The following is a 22,459-nucleotide window of genomic DNA, read 5'->3' on the forward strand; positions in this document are numbered from 1 at the left end:
TTTTTTTTTTTTTTTTTAAAAAATTTTTATTTAGAAAAGACATGGACAATAATATCAAGTTACAGAATTTCAATTAACAATAAAATTTAACTCGTACATGTCAAAAAATTTTTTGTTGAGAGGACCCTTTTTTACTAGTTCTACCAATCAGAAATACAACTGATTTGGTGAGGGATCTCTCCTCCTTATAGAATAAACATAAGAGAACTGTTGCAATCAGAATTGTTTAAAGAAAAAAAGGCCTAAATTGAATAATGGTTTGGTGTCTAAAAAATATACCGAAAGTGGAGCTCAATTAATAATAGATTCCCCTAGGGAAGGGCAAAGGGATCAACTTTTCCAAACAATTATGCTACTAGTACGGAAGATGAATTTAAATCAGATTCTTCTTCACAATCAAATGTGGTTTCTAATTTGCAGACCTTACTGTTCGACAGGGTCATAAAAGACCAAAAAGGTAACTTTGTACACAAGGACAATTCAACCATCAATCAAACGTCTTCCCTCTAATACCTCTAGCCACCCTAAACTTGTTTCTTTAGATGTAGCTCCAGGTTCCTCCCCTAATACTGAGATCAGGTCTGCCCAGAGTGTGGACATTGACCCCTCCCAAAATGTGTTAACTTTACTGAATCCTGAAGAACACATAGTAAGAAGCAAAACTATTACATTGAGCCAAAGTCCAGCAGCCACCCCTTCAACACGTTTTTTTAGGAGCCACGCAACCAATCAGAAAGGGCACAGTGAACTAATATATTACCAAGCTGAATCCAAGCGATCAAAATTAGATGTAATTAATTTATCTAAGTATCAATTGACGAAGGAGGAACTGGAGGTTTTGGAAAAAGGGTTAAATGTTTGTCCTTCTAAAAATTCAGGTAAGTTTACCTTTATAAAGATTCTTCATTTATTTGCTCGCAATGTATTTTTTAAGACATTGTATGACAAAGCAGTGAATCCTTTTGTGAATGTGACCCTGAAAAGGATCATTTATCGCTCCCTGCTATTCGCAAAAAATTGACTTGGTTTCCAAACTTTCATGGGGCTAGAAAACGAATGTGCAAGGTGGCCTCCCTAAAGCCTTACAATTGTCTCTAAAATCTCTACGGTCCAGTATATTTATTGTAATATAACAGGTGGACAAGGGAGGTAATATTGTACTTATGGACGTCCCCTAATATAATAAAATGTGTGATAAGATTCTAAGTAACCCTGATTGGTATTGTTGTATAGACAAGAAAGTAATTAAGCAAATTTAATCTGAATATAACCAGTTGATTACCTCTGCATATAGTTACATAGTTGGTTACGTTGAAAAAAGACATAAGTCCATCAAGTTCAACCACCAGGGAAATAAACATATCCCAGATATAAAGCCCTAAAAGACATAGTTGGTCCAGAGGAAGACAAAAAAACCCTGGTACAATTTGCTTCAACAGGGAAAAAAATTCCTTCCTGATTCAATGAGGCAATCGTATGCTCCCTGGATCAACAGTCACTGTTATTTTTACTTTAAAGCCTTAATACCCAGTTATATTCTGTGCTTCTAGAAAAGCATCCAGCTTTTTCTTAAAGCAATCTATAGTAATTGCTGAAACTACTTCCTGAGGGAGCCGATTCCACATTTTCACAGACCTTACAGTGAAGAATCCCTTCCTTATCCGGAGCTTAAACTTCTTTTCCTCCAGACGCAAACAGTGCCATCTTGTTCTTTGTAATGATCTCAAAGTGAATAATGGGGAGGAGGGTTCTCTATTTGGACAGTTTATATATTTATACAGGGTGATCATATGCCCCCTTTAAACGTCTCTTCTCAAGGAAGAATAGATTCAGTTCAGCTAATCTCTCCTCATAGCTGAGCTCTTCCATTCCTTTTATTAGTTTAGTTGCCCTTCTCTGCACTCTCTCCAATTCAACAATGTCCTTTTTGTAAACTGGTGCCCAAAACTAAAATGCATATTCCAGATGTGGTCTGACCAATGCTTTGTACAGGGGTAGGATAATGTCTCCATCTCTGCAGACTATTCCTCTTTAAACCCTCCTAGCGTTCTAATTCTGTCAGTTTTTTGATGCAAAAAGTGATCCTATTTTTTTTGCAAAGAAATTTTTGTTTATAGTGTGATAACTATATTTATTAGTTTATAATCATAAATTATCATATAATACATAATTATAAATAATAATTTTAAAAAATAATAGACAACAATGTAATCTTCAAATAAAATATAAAATTCAAAATGTACTTTTATTTTAATTTCATGTGGTGTGGTGTTTTTGTACTGAAAAAACTATTTAAAAGCAGATTACATTGTAATCTGCTTTTACATTTCCCTCCCAGACATACCTCCCAATACATCACCACTCGCATCACCCAGAAGAAGACTCATCCTCCTGGGTGATGCGAGTGGTCACCCCCGGAATTTGCTATTGCTGCTGGCATCTGCAGTGAGATGTGAAGCACAATGCAGAAGTCCTGCATTGTGCTTCGCATCTTACTGCTGATGCGGGCAGTGGCGTGGCCGGACCCGGGTGATATTTTAAAAGCAGATTACTCAGTAATCTGCTTTTAAATTTCCTGCCCAGCCACACCCCCAACGAACCGGCGTCCCGGCATCACAGCAGGACCATAGGATCGCCGCTGGAGCAAAGGTAAGGGGGGCTCTTAAAGTTACCCCGAGTGTGACTCGAATACCGCTTTTTGCATGTAAAAGCCACCCCGAGCCACACTCGGGATTACCGCCAGGGGGGTAATACAAGAAAGTACTTTGCTAGCGTTAGATATTGCAGTTTAAGGAACTTACCTTTCCAGCGAGCCCGCCGCGTCCCTGGGGATCACAGCCGAAGAAGGAGACGCTGCTGCAGCAGGTAGCATGGCTAAGACTGCTGCCCTGCTCGCAGCGTGTCTCTCCCTGCAGGCGGAGGGATTCGTTCTAGCCTATTCGTTCTAACTACTGTTCGGCCAGGCGGCATCCCCAGCATCCCTATGGACGTGTGTAGGGCACGTCCCAGGGGCGCTGTGGGAAGAGGTGCGCGCGCTACCACGCGTGCCTCTTGAACCCCTTGCGGGGCGGGACATAGTTTGAATTCAATCAATTCAATCGGCCACAGGGGACTCAGTTATCCTCCAATCAAATGGCGCCAGGTGGCGCAAGGATATTGGGCACTGGCCATTTAAGGAGAACCTGTCCTGAACACCATTGCACGCTATAAGCCTCTGTGTGTACAGTGTGCTTGGGTGTGTTCTCTGTGTTGATTCATATTACCCTGTTGTTGTTACCAATAGAAACTCGATATACTGATACCTGATTCTGCCTGAACTCCGCCTGCTCTGACTTTGGATTGATTGTGACCACTCTTCCTGCTGCCTGCCCTGACCTCGGATTGTTCCTGACCTGCCTCTGCTTTATCCTTCTGTACCACGCCTATCGGACTGATTATCTCTGAATAACCCACGTCTTGTTTTACGCCAACAATAAAGCTTGATAAAAGGATTCTTGGAGTTGGTTTTGGTTTGTGTGCCCAGGCGCATTACATTATAACGGGCTCTCACACACCACCTAGCCCTAATGGAGGAAATCTTGCATTACGGGCTCCCACCGGTCACCCCACGAAGGTTCGTGAGCGCCTCCTGGAAATGGCAGGTGAATTACAGCCGCTCCCAGGGCAAGACTTGGGTCTAAATGTATCCAGCCCAGTGGTGCCAGTGGAACCTCAGACTCCGTTACCCGAGAAATTTTCAGGGAACAGACATGACTTCCCCAACTTCCGGGATTTCTGTCTTCTGTACTTCCAACTTCGCCTTTTGCCTCGGGGACAACACGCCAACGTATTGGAGTAATCATCTCCCTCCTAAAAGGTGAGCCGCAGAGATGGGCATTCAACTTGCCTCCAGATGATCTTGCATTCAGTTCTGTCACTGACTTCTTTGCTGTTATGGGGGTGATTTATGATGACCCAGACCTGACCCGAACAGCGGAGATAAACTTGGAATACCTAACTCAGGGGAGACGTCCCGTGGAAGAATATGCAGCAGACTTTCGGCGCTGGGCCACCAGTACCTGTTGGGGAGACGCAGCTCCCCTTCATCGCTTCTGTCAGGGCCTCACCGATCAAGTCAAAGACCTGCTGTTGGGTCCCTCTTCTCCGTCCACCCTGGATCTTGCGATACAGCAGTCCATCTGTGTCGACTGGAGGATCCGGGAACGCCATCTAGAAAAAGCCTTCCGTAGACTTTGTTCGCCTCCTCAGTTGAAACCTATACCTCTGATGAATATTTCCAGCACCACACCACCTGCAAACTTTCCATCTTCTATGCCTGACCTGGGGGAACCCATGGAGACTGGTTCATCCAAACTCGCCCCCGCCGAGCGCAATCGGCGTTTGCAAGGTGGACTCTGTCTTTACTGGGGCGATCCCGGTCACAGGGCAAGGACCTGCCCTCGCAAAGGACCTGAAAGATTCCAGTGTATCGGGAGCAGAAGGGAGCCTCTCAGACTCGTTGGACTGGTCTACGCAACGTATCCTGGTTCGGGCTACCATATCCTGGGACAGGAAGTCCCGCCAAGTCATGGCCTTTCTTGACTCCGGGTCAGATGGTAACCTACTGAACCAAGATGTCACCTCTGAACTGGGAATACCTGTTGCCCCTCTTGGGCCTGAATTGTCCCTAGCCGCCATCGATGGCACCCCCTTTCAACAGGGTCTTACACCCTCTATTACCCCAGAAGTGCAGGAAGTGATGCGCCTCATTGTGATCAGGATGGTAAACCCCCCCTAAAAACCCAAAACCCTATCATTAATTGGGAGTCGGGTCAAATTGTCAGGCTTGATGCCTTACTCCAGTAATGCCAGTACGGGCCCTTGAGGTGTTAAAAAAACTGCCCGAGCCTTACCAGGAGTTTGCTGATGTCTTCTGCCCCCAGTCAGCTGACAAACTCCCACCTGATCGTTCCTATGATTGCCCCATTGAGTTACTCCCGGGTACCATGCCCCCTAAGGGTCATTTGTTCAATCTCACCGGGCCAGAGATAAAGGCCCAGAAAGAATACATCCAAGAAAACTTACTGGGAGAGATTGCACCCCTGTGCCTTCTTCTCCCGTAAGTTCTCCGCAGCGGAGAGCACTTATGACGTGGGCAACCGGGAGCTTGGCCGAGGCTGCTGCCCTGCTCGCAGCGTGTCTCTCCCTGCAGGCGGAGGGATCCGTTCTAGCCGAACTACTGTTCGGCCAGGCAGCATCCCCAGCATCCCTATGGATGTGAACAGGGAAAGTCTTGTTCTCAGCACTCCTGTGGATGTGCAAAGTAGGGCACGTCCCAGGGGTGCTTTGGGAAGAAGTGCGTGCGCTACCACGCGTGCCTCTTGTACTCCCAGGGGCGAGGCACTCGGCTCCCTCGCCGCGGGGCGGGACATAGTTTGAATTCCCTGCGGCCAATCGGACGTTATTGGAGGTCAGTTATCCTCCATACAAATGGTGCCAGGTGGCGCAAGGTCATTGGGCACTCTGGCCATTGAAGGAGAACGTGTCCTGAACACCACTGCCCGCTTTAAGCCTCGGTGTGTACAGTGTGCTTGGGTGCGTTCTTTGTGTTGATTCATATTACCCTGTTGTCATTACGAATAGACCTAATATGCAAGACTTGTCCTCATTCATCACCTCTACTGCCCTGTATTCTTAGATAAAGAAACTAGCCAAGAATACATATTAGAAGAACAGCACGGCAACCGCGATTGCTGCTGCAGCGCTGTACTATGCATTCTTAGATTGAGTTTTTCTATCTAAGAATACAGGGCACTACAGGTGATGAATGGGGACTTGTCCCCATTCATCACCTGTAGTGCCCTGTATTCTTAGATAGAGAAACTCTATCCAGGAATACATAGTAGAGGCACAGCACGGCAACAGCAATTGCTGTTGCAGCGCTGTACTATGTGTTTTTGGATAGAGAAACTCTCTCCAACAACACATACAACTAGTAAAGGGCTGCAAGACCAATCTGATTATATTCACATGTGCTTCCCTGACACTTGAACTCACAGTGGAATGATTTTAGCAGTGCCAATATAGAAAGCAGTAGGTAGGACTAGGTTGTGCCAGCAGTTGATTGTGAGACTACAGTCTTCAATAAATAAATTATTAATAAAAATGCTAATAGACACATCGGATAAGTGTTTTGACCGTACCACAGTACATGGGACAAATCAGATGTGTTTTATTCGTGCCATAGTACATGAGGGACAACAATACTTTATACTGAATATAATACTTTGTAATACTGAATTCAGTAGCAGTGCAGCAAGGTTGCTCCTCCATCACAACAACCTGCAAAGGTGATCTTCACTGGCAGAAACAACAGTAATTTGTGAGACCTTGCAGAAGGACAAAGGGAAAATAGTGTATTACACCTAAAACTGCTAAAGCACTTTTTTTTTTTTTTTTTTTTTTTTTTAAATAAGAGGCCGTAGTTCCACTTTTATTAAGAATATATTGGCAAGTCATACAAAATCTGCCCAATATGAACTAAAGGTTTTTTTTTTCTTTTTTACCTGTAGATACCCTATAATGAATAAGTAATATTTTATTTACATTTTTTTACAATTGTTAATGTACAAATTAGGCTAAGTGTAATAAAAAACTTACATTGTTTTTACATTTTGTCTTGTGTTCTACAATGTAAACAGTCTGCATACAATACATTGCTACAAGTAGTACATCCAACCCTTATTCATGAGATGAAACACACTGCCCTTCACAGGTAAACAATATCTGATTAACAGACCTCTCCCTAGGAAAATGTCATATATAATCGACATTAAATGTAATAGGCTGGTAATGTGCACAATGAGTAGAGTGAGCCAATACTGGCAATGTTATTGTCTGTCATTATTGCCATTTGTTTTATGGCACTGAAATGATCCTTGACTGGGCAGTGAAGAATGGCACTAAAACCATAATATTCTTTACGTTTGATCATGACAAATGATAAGCTATCATACTATATTCAAAATTTTTTAATATTAATTGAATATAGCCATAAAACAGTCTTGTATATGATTATGGATACACTATGCTATGAATACAAGGCCTATGTCCTGGTTAGGAAGTTTCTCCCTTTCGTCCCACCCAGAATGTGAGGGGGATAATAGTGGGAACTATAGGTGAGGTGACATCTCAAAGATTAGATTTATCCAGTGTCTTCAGGACACAACGTGAGGGAAAACTTCCACAAATGTAAACCCTTACTTGATCTATCCATACAAAAACAATGGTATGGTTATTTCCATTAAAGTGTTTGTTAACCTCCCTGGTGGTCTAAATATGTCAGTATTTTTACGCCAGAAGCAGTACATTGTTTTGCATGGAAATTTTTTTTACATTGTAGGCCTATAATTCTTAGGCATAACTCACCGAAATATGCACAATATTTATTAAATTTAATAATAAACTTTAAATCTGTTAAAACAAGGGTGCATAAAAATACTGAAACCTGTAAATAACTGTACAGTAGCATATATATATATATATATATATATATATATATATATATATATATAACTTTGTACTGGATTTAATACAGTTATTTTGTATTGAATTCAATAAAAATAATTATAATTTCCCACGGCGCCTCCTGCACGCAGTGACGGCACCGGAAACTCCCGGGGATTGTCAGTGCACTCACCAGCAGAAGATCAGAAGAAGAGAATGTGGCCCGAGGATGGGATCCGAGGGGCAGGATGCCGATGGGACCAGGTAAGTTTTTTTTTTTAATGTTTTCAGCTACCCCGAGTGTGGCTCGGGGTTACCGCTTTCAGCATGTTTTTTTTCCCTGAGCCACACTGGGGGTTACTGCCAGGGACCCACAGGGTGTCATTTTCTATACAAGGTGGCAGCACAGTTGTAGGAAAAGTTTCAATTATGAAACTGGTGCAGTATGTGGGACTTTTCACATTTAAAATTACATCGGATCGAAGATTAAAGTGGTGAATTTGTGGGCATCTTTCTATCAAATGTTGAACAGGGGGTTATATTTCCAGATTTCTTTTAGGAGTCTCTCCTCTTGCTGTTTTTGTTGTTCAAGTTCTGTGCGAGCAGCTAGTAATTCTCGCTGGAGCTCCTGTACAATAGAAACATTGTTTTGATTGACAGAACACTTACAAGATAGCAACATTCAATTAATTTATAGTAGGCAAGATGATTGAACAATTGAAGAAGTAATCCAAAAAGTACAAAATTTGTCCAGTCAACCAGCCACACACTGCAGAGAAGAGGTTCTATACTCCATTTTCAATTAGCAAAATATGCAAGAATTACATAGTATATCATCAAGTACTGTGTACAAAAATATCTGTCCCAGTGTTGGTGGGCTCAGAGCCACATTGATGCAGCAGCTTTCACATACATTTACAAAAACACAAGCACCTAAGAATATTTTTTTCTTATTGTATTATAAAACTATTACGTTTTACCTGTTATATATCTAGTGCTGGCTGTACAATAAAATGGATACATATACAGTATAATGACATCACATACCGCTGTCTTCTAAATACCTTACCTAAATACCTAAAACATTTATTTTACAAAACCTGATCATACACTTTTTTTCGTTCTAGACTTTTTTCTACTGCTGCCCCTACTGTATCCTCTTCTACATTATCTCTTATGCTATATAATAAAACACAAACTATCATCTAGATAGGAATAGGGGTGGTTGTATGCCTCAGTCTGTAGGATCATTACAGTTGAAAACAGAAAAAAAAATAGTAATAGAATGTTCTTATAAAATACTATCAATAATTAAAGGTGTGCTTAACTGTTAAGCATATTTATAAATTAGTAGATGTGACATTCACCTAATATTCACTCCAGCTACATCTCTCTGGCATAGGCATTTTAAATTCAGTGAACAATTATTTACCTATGAATCTCTGGTGAATGTTGCATTTACTTCTTTATCAATACACCAATAAGTATTTCCAATTTAATTTATCCTGTTTACCTAATGCACTCTGATGTGTCCCTGAACATATAAGAAATAAAGTGCTACTCCTTTCCTCATCTTACCTCTACACTTTGAAGTAATGCTTCTGAGCTGTTGCTGATATGTACAAAAGAAGGATCCATCTCCTTGGATACAGGACTTGAAGATTCTTCACCTGGAAAGAATGATATTATTAAACCGAATGTTTCATACACTTTTGTTTTGTAATTTAGGAAGATTTAGAAAAGTGTAAAGCAGTTTTTCAAGCAGCAGTGGTTCCTGGCGAGAGGTAAGTGAGGGGTAAACGCAGCAAATGCAACCTTACTGCCAACGTGAATTCAGCCTACCTTCAGATGACACCTCCTTGCGCTATACCTAGGTAACACAAAGAGCATCATGCATGTGATCGCAGATGGAGGCAGGACAGCCAGTGCCCTCCTCATCACTGCCAAAAACAATTGAATTCCTGTGAAATTTATCCTCCCGCAGTGTGATAGTTGTGTGTGTAAAGTCTGCTTGTCAGATTCTGCAGCCTAACAACTCATTGTGTTCAAACCTTTAGACCTCCTAAATTGTTGGTTGCAATTACCTAACATTTTTAGGGTACACAAGGGACTCTCATAGCTACTAATAACCAACATTTCTTCTTTAATTTCAAAATATGGGGATCACGAGTTTAAAAACTTGTGGAAATATAAAACAGCAACCAAAGTGTTCAAAGAAAGTGTACCAAGGAGCCCAAAATTGAAAATGCAAATTAAGGACCCCTGGGGCCACTTACATAGCAAGAAGCATTGGGGTGGGGGCCCCTAAATATTTTACCTATCTTTCACCAAGATAGATTTGTAATACTATGCTGACCTTTCTGTTTCTGTTCTTTGAATCCCAATTTATCTTGAATGGGGAGGTGCAGGAAACTGAAAATGTAGGTGCAAGTATGGAACAGATGTATAAACCCCTAAAATTTCATTAGCATGGCATCATTAGGACATAAAAACCTCTGCCAATCAAACTGTCCGCTTTCCTACCTTGAACCCCAATTTCTCTAGAAAAGAGAGGTGCAGGTAAACAGAATTATAGGTGCAAGTGGGGGACACTTGAGGCTAACACCCCCCAAACTTACATTTCTATGGCATTATTACATAAAGTCTGCTTATCAAAACACACTGCCCTGTTACACATGACTGTACCCCACCAGTAACTAAACCCCAATTTTGTTTTGATGGGCAGAGTTTTTTATGTATTAATGATGCCATTGTGATAAAACTTTAGGGGGTGTTATCCACAGATGTTCCCCACACATTTTCAATTTCCTACACCTCTCCATTCCAGAGAATGGGGTTCCAGTGTAAGAAATGAGCAGTAATGTGTAACAGGGCAGTGCGATTGCCATAGTAATGAAATTTTAAGGGGGATCAAAAGGTGTGCACCCCCCCCCCTTTGTACACCCCACCATTCTAGGGAAATTGAGGTTCAAAGAAGAGAAGTGGACGGGTAACATATTATGACAGTTAATAGATTTGTGAGAGATAAGTAAAAAATTTAGGGGCCCTTCCCCAGTGCTACTTTCTAAGTAAGTGGCCCTGGGGGTCCCCAATTTGCATATTCATTTAGGACTCCAAGGCTTGCTTTTAATACTGCAACCCCAATATTGTATTTTCACAAGATTTTACAATTCTGATGGGCCCATATCATGAAATTTGTAAAAGCTGGGGTGCTGAAATTGTGAATGGTGCTAACTATAGGTGTTCCCTGTGCACCCTGAAAATGACAATCATTATGACATACAATTTAGTGGATATGAAGGTTTATACACAGAGAGCTGTAAGGCTGAGGAATGTGTCATGCAACCCACCACACACACAACCACCCACCCATAGAGGGACAGCCTGTGTCCTGATCTCTTCATAGCTGTGCTCTCCTCACTCTGCCCGGCTCGAATTAGCTATCAGCTCTCATCAGTGAAGAACGGAGCAAGCAGAGCACCCTCTCCGGTGTCCGTTCAGAGCTGCTGAAAATGTGCCAGGCGGAATAATCAAGGCAGGTGGGCAGCCCGCCCCCCAAAAACGGGCTGGGGAGAACTACGGCAAGTATCTTTGCGGTATGCCAAAACATAATAGCACTAATAAGTTTCTACACAATTATAAAGCAGATTTGCCTTAAAACTGACTACATGAAGTAGTGATACTAAATGAAAAAAAAGGGGGCTGCCACTATTAACCTGATTGAAAATGTTTGTGCTTAGCCGATTTAGGCCACTGGATCCACATTTTTTTCACTGATATGCAACAGTTGAAATATTCACCTGCATCTTTGGGGTTTTAAAAAGTACATAAGCTACTGGAACAGCCAGCAAAATAGCAATTCTTAGGGAGAAAAGCCAGCAGTGACAGTCCCTAAAATGCAAGAACTGCCAATGATGAGCTCCTGGATACACAAGAGACTATTATGTAGACCCATTGGCTTGAAAATATTTAGAATAAATTGCAGCTAGTGTGCAGTTATGGTGTAAACAAGTCCTTATCCTCATAGCTGTTTTGAGTAAGGGATTCAGAAAGTACAGAAGGTAGGTTAGCATAACACACAAGACACACTGAATTAAGGAGGTGTCAATAATAGCACCATAATAGATACAATATTTGTGTCATGACATATTTCCCTCATGTCACAAATGTATGTTTTCAGAAAAAGATAACAATAGAAGCTTTCTTATCTCTACCACAAGTAGTTTTCTTTCAGGATACAGGGTTGTAGTTTAACGGTAGGAGTTTGTTACAAATTAGCTGGTGTTCATAATAGAAAAAAAATGCTAAAGTAACAACTCTCCCTCTTTCCTTGTCATTGCAAAATACCTATGCACAAGATTGCATCAAACAACATTGTAATAACCGATGTTTAACTTGGAATTTCAAACAATCATGGTATTAAGATGAGTCCTTACCTATGAGGCAGAATACTCCATCGTCTCTCCGCTGTACTCTGAGGTTCTCCAAAGAAAAGGAAACTGGCTCCGGAGATATTGGAGAGGGGTAAAGGCGAGGCCCATCATCCTGTTACACAAAAAAAGCCCTTTTATGCTATTGCTTGAAGACATAATGCATCTACCTCCAAAGTCATGGTAAAAAAAAAAACTTTCTGTATAAGTACTCAAAGCACACCGATAAATGTATTTTTTTTTGGCAGAGCAATGATCATGTGCAAAGTGAAGAAACCCCAAGCAATCAGTTAGATTTCATGCTAATAGGAGTAAAGAAAAAGCATCACATTTTTTGGATGTTTTTTTTTTAATGTTTTAAACTTCAAATAAAAAAAATAAGTTTATAGAGTCCATGCAGACAAAAACTGAAGGTCTATATTGTTTAAAAAAAATAAAAATGCTTTTTATTGAATTCTTTGCTTTAAAGCATAAAGTAACTTGCCTAGCATCCTATCCTTTTAAATCTGAACATAGCTCCATTTTTGCCTTTGGCATTTCAGAACTTGAAAGTTCAGATTAGAGCTGACATAAGCACACTGCCAACAGACACAGATATCACAGGAGGCATACCTTAAATGTAGCATACTTGTCACATGTGCCGATAGGCAGAATGTAAATGAAAACACTGAGCTGTAGTGATGGCCAGTTCATTCATAAAAGTGACAATCTTGACATCTGCACACCAGTTTTATAAAAAGAATGACATTAACAGTGCTATTATTTAAAAATAACCTGAAATAATAAAAATTTATGAAATAACCTCATCACAAACTTTATAAAAAAAAAAAAATGTGGCTGTGATATTGTATGTTCCATCATTGTCTATGAAGTGTATGGATGTGCCACATTGCAGGTAATTAAAGTAGAGGGCTTTAGAGCCACCCAAATAATAAAGATAAGCCAGTTAATAAAAAAAAACATGCTTACAACTGCTATAGTGGTTGGTCTAGTTTTTGTACCTTTTTTTATTGTCACACTGAAATTTACACATACTTTCTAAAAAAAGGGACTGAAAATACACTGTGTCTGTGTATGTATGCTTTAAAAGATCTCTGCGAGTCAGTGAACTTACTGATGTATCAGTTGCTGTCCACATCATCTCCCACATATACCTGAATGTTAGAGACATTCGAACCCAAAAGAATGATTTTTTTTTTTATAAAAAGGCTTACTGTTTTTCTGAACTTACATTACAATATGATTTGTAACCAGCATAGTAAATAGTGCTTAGTAAGGTTCTTTGTTCTCAATGTAAATGATACAAACAGAAAATCGCACATTGTATATACTCACCTTAAGTGTAATCTTGCTATTGTTGACCTGAATGATCATGGGAAGTATCTCAGGGATCTTCTCGTCCTCCAGGAATGGCCCTAGGTGGGTTATTGCAGAAACTGGTATCTCAGAAGAAAAATCCTTAATCCATAATTGCAGAAATCCATTACGTACAGCAAGTGGGGAAAATGAGGCTGCAGATGGCCCAAGATCAAACTTCAGTGTGATACGAGGAGAAGAAGTGGAGGGGGCAGAAGGAGCACCAGGAATAATTCCCACAGAACCTGGAGGGGTGAGAATAAAAGTTATGATTATTGGATAAATATGGTAAACAAAATTCTCCTTAATTTTTAAAGAAATACAAAACTCACTTTCTCTCTGGTTGTGTGACTTCCCTAACTGGTGAAATCATCATACCAGGTGCAGGATCACTGCATTATACTTTTCATTTAATATTTTGCTACCTTAATATTTACTGTGTTTACCACTATTTACGGCATTATACCTTTCAGATCTTCAGTCCTTTGTGCACAGCGGAGGTCCGAAGCTTGAACAGCAACAGAGATATCTTCCCCAAGAAGACGAGTCAGAGAGGTGACATTGTGAAGGACTAAAGTCAAAATCTAACGAAAAATAATAATAAACAAGAAAACACAGACAATTATATATCAGTGTAGTTTTTCACTATCACAGTTATCCTCAGTGACTTTAATGTTGCAGTTGATGACCCCAGCCATCCTTCCTCAGCCAAACTGCTCTCCATTACCTCCTTCTTTGGACATAAAACATAAAATAACCCCACACACAGAACATAAAAGACCCCACACACATATCGCCCGGACACACTTTGGACTTGGTATTTTGCAAACTCTGCAACCTCACGCTCCTACACAACTCGCCATTTCCCTTTTCTTTTTCTAAATCTTGCCCCCCTTTGCCACATCCCGGGCCTGATCAATGGCAGAGAGATATCCATAACCTTGACCACAAACCTATTCTCAAACTGCCTTAGATCCCTAAGCCCCATCCTCTCTAAAATCACATCACCAGATAAAGCTGCCACTCAGTTCAACCACACTCTTTCTCTGGATAAAATTTCCCCTGCCACCTTCCGATACCCCTGTCCCGCTAACCCCCGACCCTGGCAAAACAATCACACCAAACATCTACAAAAGAAATGTTAATGCAGCTGAGCGCAAGTGGAAGAAAACCGTCCTTAGCGCTGACTCGACAATTGACGGTCTCCTAAATCCCACACCTGCTCCCCCCCACAACTACATTCTCTGCCCAAGACATTGCCATCTACTTTAGAGATAAAATTGACAAAATCAGACATGATTTCCATGCTCATCGGGCCACTCCAACCATATCCACCCCTTCCACAAGTAAATCATCAGTGGCCTCCCTCAGCCATGTTACTCTGGATGAAGTCTCCTCTCTTCTCTCATCATCTCCATCTACTAACTGTCCGCTTGACTCAAGTCCCTCTGATCTATTCCGTGCTCATTCCTCCACCCTGACCCCCATCCTAAGCAAACTATTCAGCCTCTCCCTTTCCACTGGTATCTACCCCTCCCTACCTTCTAGCTACTGTCCTATCTCCCTTCTCCCATATGTTTCTAAACTTCTTGAGCGCCTTGTCTACAAAAGACTCACCAATTACCTGAGCTCCAACTCTCTCCTTGACCCACTCCACACTGGCTTTCGAGATGCCCATTCCACCGAAACAATAAAGTCTCAAAGCAACTTTCCCCTCCTCTCTCTCCTTGATCTTTCCTCTGCTTTTGACACTGTTTATCACCCCCTTCTAATAGAAATCATGCGCTCCATTGGTATCAGTGACATTGCTGTCTCTTGGTTTGCTTCCTACCTGTCTGACCGCTCCCTTTTAAGTTTCTTTAATAGTAATTCCTCATCTTCTACTCTCCTCCCTGTTGGTGTTCCTCAAGGGTCAGTCTTTGGACCAGTTCTCTTTTCGCTGTACACCTCCTTTCTTGGTAGTCTCATTTCCTCCTTTGGTTTACAGTACTATCTGTATGCTGATGACCCTCAAATCTATCTGTCCACCCCTGACTTGTCTCCCTCAGTCTCGGATAAGGTATCATGCTGCCTGTCAGTCATCTCGTCATGGACGTCTGACAGATTTCTGAAAAAGCAACCTGGATAAAACCGAACTTATCATCTTCCCCCCTCACATATTCTCCCTTGAGAAGTGACGTTTAAGGGGGGAAATGATCACCCTGTATAAATATATAAATGGTTCATATAGAGAACTCCAATTATTCACTTTGAGATCATTACAAAGAACAAGAGGGCACTCTTTGTGTCTGGAGGAAAAGAAGTTTAGGATAAGGAAGGGATATTTCACTGTAAGGTCTGAAAATGTGTGGAATAGGCTCCCTCAGGAAGTAGTTTCAGCAACTACTATAGATTGCTTTAAGAAAAAGCTGGATGTTTTTCTAAAAGCACAGAATAAAACTAGGTATTAAGGCTTTAAAGTAAAAATAACAGCGACCGTTGATCCAGGGAACATCCATGGAATCAAGAAAAATTTTTTTCCTGTTGAAGCAAATTGTACCAGGGTTTTTTTTTGCCTTCCTCTGGTTTATATCTGGGATATGTTTATTTCCCTAGTGGTTGAACTTGATGGAATTTTTTTAACTTGATTGTCTTTTTTCAACCTGACCTACTATGTAACTATGTAAAAGAGCACTCAAAACTAATTTTTTTCAAACCTGCCTAGCCATCTTCGTCTGTGTTTTTAAACCCCCACTACCTCCCACCACTATATTTCTCCCCTCCTATTGTGTGTTACTTCCCCCACCTCCTGATTATAAGCTCTTCAGGGCAGGGTCTTCCCTAGTGTTGATGTTCGAATTCGGGTTGTCCCTACATTCGACTCGAATATGGCTGTTCGAATTCGGGTAGACCCGAACCGAAAAACACGGGATTCGACAGCAAAAATTCGGGAGGAAAAAAAAAAAAATTTTTTTTCTTAAATTATTTATTTTGTATGTGTTTTTTATTTTAAACATGTTCTTTTTTTATTTTTTACAGGTTATCCGACAATGACATTATGAATCATAATGTCATTGTGGGATTCCTGGACCGTGGGAACTTTGCGGTCACAGCTAATTGAAAGCAGGTGCGAGGGCACTAGAGGTTGAATGGAGATACGTATTCTCCAATATATATATATATATATATATATATATATATATATATATATATATATATATATATATATATATATATATAATATTATTAATAATAATAGTCAATGCCTCACTTACCTGCTGTGGTTCAGGGCCCTCTGTACTCTGAGAGGTACTGTCTTGATCTGATAATGCTGTTTCTACATTTACTGCCAATTCTAAAAAAAAAAAATTAACACGTAAAAGTATTGTAATAAGCACTTACAATAGCAAACACATTACACATTCCTGTGTAGCTAAAGTGAAACAAATGTTTTCCTTGTTTGGTTTTGAGTAACAGCTGTCGCCACAAGATAGGTAAAATGTTAATCACTGAATTAAGACATCTATTCCAATAACTTTCAGCAGGGATTCTACTGAAAATCGACTTTGCAATTTTATTACCTGTTGACTCTGGGAAATCTCTGTTTTAGTGAAGCTCCACTATGTTTTAGTGAAGTTCCACTTTGACTACTTATGTACCCTGGAGCGAAGGCTGTAGGCATGGCACACTATTATAACTTGTATTTATTTAACAGACAGACAGACATACTATTCAGTGCGTTAAAAAAGTCCATAGTCTTGCCACTAACTTTAAGGCCAATTTTTTGAAGGATGACAATTAATTTAACTGCATACAGACATAACCTAACTACAAACATAACCTGAACAGACAAATTTCATACATACAGTGTCCTGGTTGAGATTTGAACTCGGGACCCTAGAGCTTCAAAGACAAGAATGCCACTTACACAATGTAGATATAGCTGAATATAGAATTGATAAGAGAAAGTATTTATTTGTGTTTTAGGAAACAAAGGCAGTGCAGAGTCCATTGGTTAAATAAGAACCATAAGCTCCTTTACACATTTTTTAAGCTCTGAATACACTGCTACAATACAAAATGGCCTATGGTTTCATATTGTCACCGGCCTTTTACAATGGCAGTTAAGACATTGCTTGACTATACCTGCATCCAATTTAAGTAAGAAATTCTCAGTAGTTTCACTATCCAGAGACAAAACATCCAACCCCTCTATTGAAACTGTGTCAAGAGACTGTGCGAGGGAGAGAGGTGGGCTCTGATTATGTGTAGCATCCACGTCTCTGAAATAAAACAATAAAGAAACATTACATGGTGCTAGAAAGCAGACATAAAAATAGACGTAAAGATAAAAAAAATCTTAGGAAAGGAAATCCGTTGAAAAAGTGTAAAAGGTAAAAGATCAAAAACCAAAAAGAGTGGAAATTAAACAAATACATTAACATGAATGTGGTATCGGGGAAAAGAAAAAAAAATGAGAGAGCAATGGTCTGTAAAGCATAATGAAATTGTGCAAAATATGATAAGGTCAGGTGAAGTATCACACACTTATGTTTAGTGTCACCCAGAAGGCGCTGGACTCTTTCTTTCCCAAGGCTAAAAGTCTCTCTAGTAAGACCCAGTGTGTTAAGCAAACTGTCACGTGCAAAGTCCTTCCCCAGAAACAGATCAACAGAAAGTTCCTTTGCCTGTGTAATATCTTGAGCTGCCACCTTATTTGGACTATCTTTTACTGGCATTGCTGCTTGTTCTGCTTTAATAGGTTCATCAGGCTCAGAAAGTATTCCTTGCTGCACAACAATCTCCATCTGAGATGCTTGTCCTGGTTCCAGTCCAGGAAGTGTAACCATGACCTCATTTTTATTAACCGAGATTAACTTGTTCTTCTCTCTTTCACTTCCTGTGTCTCCATCTGTCAGTTCATATCCAATAAGACTGCTCCTCTCAGAATCCTCTGGCTGTACTGGAGAATGGGAAGAAGGGAGCAAAAGAGAAATAGTAACCACAGGAATGAGTAGACCAACACAAACTGAAGGAAAGGGAGGAGGCATTTGCATAGTAAAGTCTGATGGTGAATTTGCCATTTTTTGAAACCCTTCCAACAAAGCTTGTACCTGCTCCTGTAAACGTAGTAAGGTGAGGTAATGGTAGTGGTCCAACTGCAATCGTACCATTTGATCTACATTAAGCATAACCTGCAGCTGTCGTTCAGATAGTAAAAGGCAGACCCAGGCAGTAAATGGCATGGGTTGGAGGAGTATCTGGTGTTTAGGAACACTTCCCTCAAAATGCAAGGACAAGCCAGGGCTATGTAAACTCCATAAGGATGTTGAAGGAGGTTCAGTGGAAGGATACACATGGGAAAGAAATGCAGGATGCAAAGGACCTGGGGGACAATGAAAAATTTCATGAGCAGCAAAGGATCGGAAGGTGTTCTGTAGAAGGTCAATGGTCGACCCAAGAGCCTGCCGTGTGTTTGTGAGGGTAACTGAGGTGAGATGAGCACAAACTGAAGAAGGGCGTTCAGGTGAGCTGTAAGAAGGAGGTGGCACAGGAAAATATAGCTGCAAAACAATAAGGGAAACATAAATGAGAAAAAAAAAACAGGCAAAAAAAACAGACAGCATTGTAAGCAGCATTAAGGCAAACCTTTAGATTGAATCCATCCAGGCGCATGTCCCTGTGCTCTCCAGCTTCTTCATTTACAATAGACCTCACAGCTGCAAATTGCTGAAGGTGATGTGAAAGGTCTAACATAAAATATTTTAACCACAGAATAGACTGGGCAGCAAGATATAGAAGAAGACCATGGAGCTGTATGTACAAAGCAGGAGGAGGCACTGCAAGAAGAAAGAAGAAGTTAGGAATACTGGATACTGAATGCTATACATACAAAAGAGCACAGTGAAGTACCTGAAAGGCTGTCCCCTGGAAGACGAAAATACTCTGTGTATTGGAGGTGCACAGCAGAGCAAGCAACAGGAATATGACTACAAGAAATAAGAGGTGGTTTCTGTGGGCTCTGTCCAGAGAAAGATACCTTTAAAGGGCAAACAATACAGTTAATAGCCAGTAAAGTATGGCACATTAGTCCCTGTTGCTCATTTATACCAGATTCTTACCTGATGAATATGCAGATCATCTATTCTCATTAGCACAGAGCGGAAGTAAAGGGAGGAGGCAGATGAACCGGCACTGCCTATCAAAAAATTAAATACAGTTACTGAAAGTGCAAGGAAAACAAAAAAGATTAAAAAGTAAATGGCAAATGGGGAATCCTGGGTAATAAGAACCTGAGAGAAAAAAACTTAAAAGACATGCAGGTTGTTAATATGTCAAAGCTATAAACTCTCCTACCCGTACTTAGTGATAGATATTTAGGTAGAAGAAAAAAAAACACCTTTTCTTACTTTGTTCTCCCTCTCCATTGGTATGGAGATAAGAAGTGAAGGTGCTGTTTCTTAATGGATATTGTACAGTCACTATGGAGAGTTTAAAAGCTTGAAAAAATAAAATTAACACAGTCACCAAATCTAAGGACTGTTCTGCTGCAATATATTATATTTTGTTTAGATATGCTTTAATTACCATGTTTTGGAGAAGGCATTTTTCCAGATAGTATACTACCATCACAATCTTCTTTTGCAAGTCTCTCTTGTGCAAGCTCTTGTATCCATTGCTCGCATGTACCCATTGCAGAGGAAAAACGATTCCAATGTGCGCAGCTCTGACCTGGAAAATAATTGGAAACTTTATTAATATAGAAAAGCAATTAAAAAACATGCTCTTTAAGTGACAACAGAATCAGTTATGAAAAGCTGCTGGATGTCCACCGAAATACGACCCAGCCAAGTTTAATTTACATACCAAGTACATTACCCACTAATAATATAAAACATGCATACAATATGGCAGGAGCATGTAGGCATGAATGACCTTTGGTCACAAATGCTTTACTTTTCTGAGCAATCCGTCTTTTATGGCATAAGGTATACTGATTTGCAGAAACTCTGCAGTTCATTCACTCAACCTTCCTGGGATAAAATGTTACATAATACGGGGATCATATTACTTTAATAACACACCTAGAGATGAGCGAATCAAAGCTGACGAAGTGGTATTCAATCTGAACTTCAGAAAAAATTTGATTCGCAACGAATCCGAATTGTTCTCACGATTCGTGCTAACGAATCACACTTTTTTTTAAAATGGCGGCTACATGTGTGAGGACATGGGGGCAAGGAACTCTGGGAAGGTGGGATGACCCATAATGCCATGCATGCAGCCAATCAGCAGCCAGACAGCCCTGTGATGTCATACCCCTTTAAATAGCCTCAGCCATCTTGGATTAAGACAGCATTCTGAGTGCAGGGAGAGACGTGTGCAGGCGCTAGGGAGAGTGTTAGGAGAAACCTTATTGTGAGAAAAAAACGATTTATAAGTGCAGGGAAAGGATAGGGAGGAATCATTTCACAGCATCTTAGTGCAGGGAGAGACGTCAGAAGGCGTTAGGGACAGTGCTAGAAAAGCGATTTACAAGTGCAGGGAAAGGATAGGGAGGAATCATTTCACAGCATCTTAGTGCAGGGAGAGATGTTAGAAGGCGCTAGGGACAGTGCTAGAAAAACGATTTACAAGTGCAGGGAAAGATTATTTGGAGATCCAAATAGCCATTATACAGCTCTGTCATTCCACCAATTTATATTTCCAGAAAAATATATATGCACTTCACTGTTGCAGTTATTTGTGGTGAAAGCGTTTAATGACGTATTTGAGTACAAAAAGAAAAATATATACGCAGTTCACTGTTGCAGGTATTTGTGGTAAAAGCGTTTAGTGGCCTATTTCTGTACAAAAATAAAAAAATATTCGTCGCTTTTAGGTGTGTTTTAATTTGCATTTTATTTATTTAGTTCAAGTAAAAGTATGTCAGACAGAAAAGTGGCAGGCCATGCACAGAGGAGTGGCAGAGGCCTTAAGGTTTCTGGCGCAGGCAGAGGTTGCAGAAGAGTAAGGGGGCGTGTCAGCAGTGCAGCGAGAGGCCTGAGCTCCCAGTATCATCTAGCGGTCGTGTCTTGACCAGCAACCCAGTGATTCTTGATTGGTTAACTCGGTCATCCACTTCATCCCAAGTGACATCAGACCCCCCCCAGCCAACAGTCGGTGGGTTGGTCAGACACAAACCTAAGTTGGCATGGCCCGGGAGCAGACCCTGTGCGCTCACCTGGCCTCAACTTGCCTCTGTTCTTTGCTGTTCCCTCAGCCACAGAAGTATTGTATGCTGTGGGCTCAGCTCCACTATACAGTGAGGACGAGCTAGTAGAGGACAGTCAGCATCTACTGCCCAGCCAAGATCTGCAGGAGACATCCGCCGCTTCCTCCGCTAGGCGGGCAAGTAGTGATGAGGAGAGTGGCGTGCGAGGTGGTGTTGCGAGCGGTCAGACTCCTGACCCAGAGACTGTTGAGGAGGACATCAGTGACGTGCATACACTACTCGATGATGATGAAGCCGATCACACTTGGCAGCCTGGTGAAAAAGGGGCTTCATGATCATCATCAGGAGAGGGTGGCAGCTTGCCTTGAGGCAGCGGCTGAGCCAGCAAGGTGGTAGCAGTGGGAGGTCGGGAGCCAAACGTGCCCGGGGTAGACCACATGCTTCGCAGCAGCCTACCTGCCCGGCAAGAAGTGGTGCAGGGGTTCATGAGGCAGCGGAGGTAGCAGTCAGTCAGTGCCGAGTGTTGGGGGGAAAATCACCTACTTGGCGGTGTGGCAGTTGTTAAGCCGCTGGAGGAGGTTAACATGGCCATATGTAGAATATGTGGACAAAAGGTGAAGCGTGGCCAGGGTGCCAATGTTGGCACCACAACCCTGCGTCAACATATGCAGCGTCACCATAAAGTGGCCTGGGAGAACTGTGGCTTCGATGTGGTGGTCCAGCCTGCCGCAGCAACCGCTGCATCACCCAGTGGCACGAACCGGCTTTCAGGCAGTCAAGGCTCCACCACATCAGCAGTGGAGATGGAAGCAGGGAGTCCCCCCGAGTCGCTTGCAGAAATGGCCCGCTGCATGCTCACTTGCTTGCACAGTGACAGCCGAATTGTCACCATTCGGCAGAGGGGTGATTTCTGGCTCTCCACCTTGTTGGACCCTCCCTACCGGTCCAAAATGGGGGCCTTTTTTACACCCGCTGAGAGGGAGGACAAACTGAA

At 41.3% G+C, this 22,459-nt stretch overlaps 1 protein-coding gene across 6 annotated transcripts in view; it reads right to left on the reverse strand.

Moving 5' to 3' along the window:
• Positions 1-22,459, reverse strand: part of BLTP3A (bridge-like lipid transfer protein family member 3A) — a 91,157-nt gene continuing 68,698 nt past the window's right edge. For all 6 annotated transcript variants that reach the window (XM_072422937.1, XM_072422950.1, XM_072422954.1 and 3 more), the window contains 12 exons: positions 19,839-19,982; positions 19,373-19,449; positions 19,164-19,290; positions 18,900-19,090; positions 17,799-18,814; positions 17,397-17,533; positions 16,526-16,605; positions 13,738-13,855; positions 13,251-13,516; positions 11,922-12,030; positions 9,064-9,155; positions 1-8,113 (listed from right to left, as the gene is read on the reverse strand). In XM_072422937.1, the coding sequence (XP_072279038.1) occupies positions 8,003-8,113; positions 9,064-9,155; positions 11,922-12,030; positions 13,251-13,516; positions 13,738-13,855; positions 16,526-16,605; positions 17,397-17,533; positions 17,799-18,814; positions 18,900-19,090; positions 19,164-19,290; positions 19,373-19,449; positions 19,839-19,982 (2,468 nt within the window). In that variant the 3' untranslated portion in view covers positions 1-8,002. The remainder of the gene's footprint in view (positions 8,114-9,063; positions 9,156-11,921; positions 12,031-13,250; positions 13,517-13,737; positions 13,856-16,525; positions 16,606-17,396; positions 17,534-17,798; positions 18,815-18,899; positions 19,091-19,163; positions 19,291-19,372; positions 19,450-19,838; positions 19,983-22,459) is intronic.

Source organism: Pyxicephalus adspersus, chromosome 1 (genome assembly GCF_032062135.1).
Source record: "Pyxicephalus adspersus chromosome 1, UCB_Pads_2.0, whole genome shotgun sequence".
Taxonomy (NCBI): Eukaryota; Metazoa; Chordata; class Amphibia; order Anura; family Pyxicephalidae; genus Pyxicephalus; species Pyxicephalus adspersus.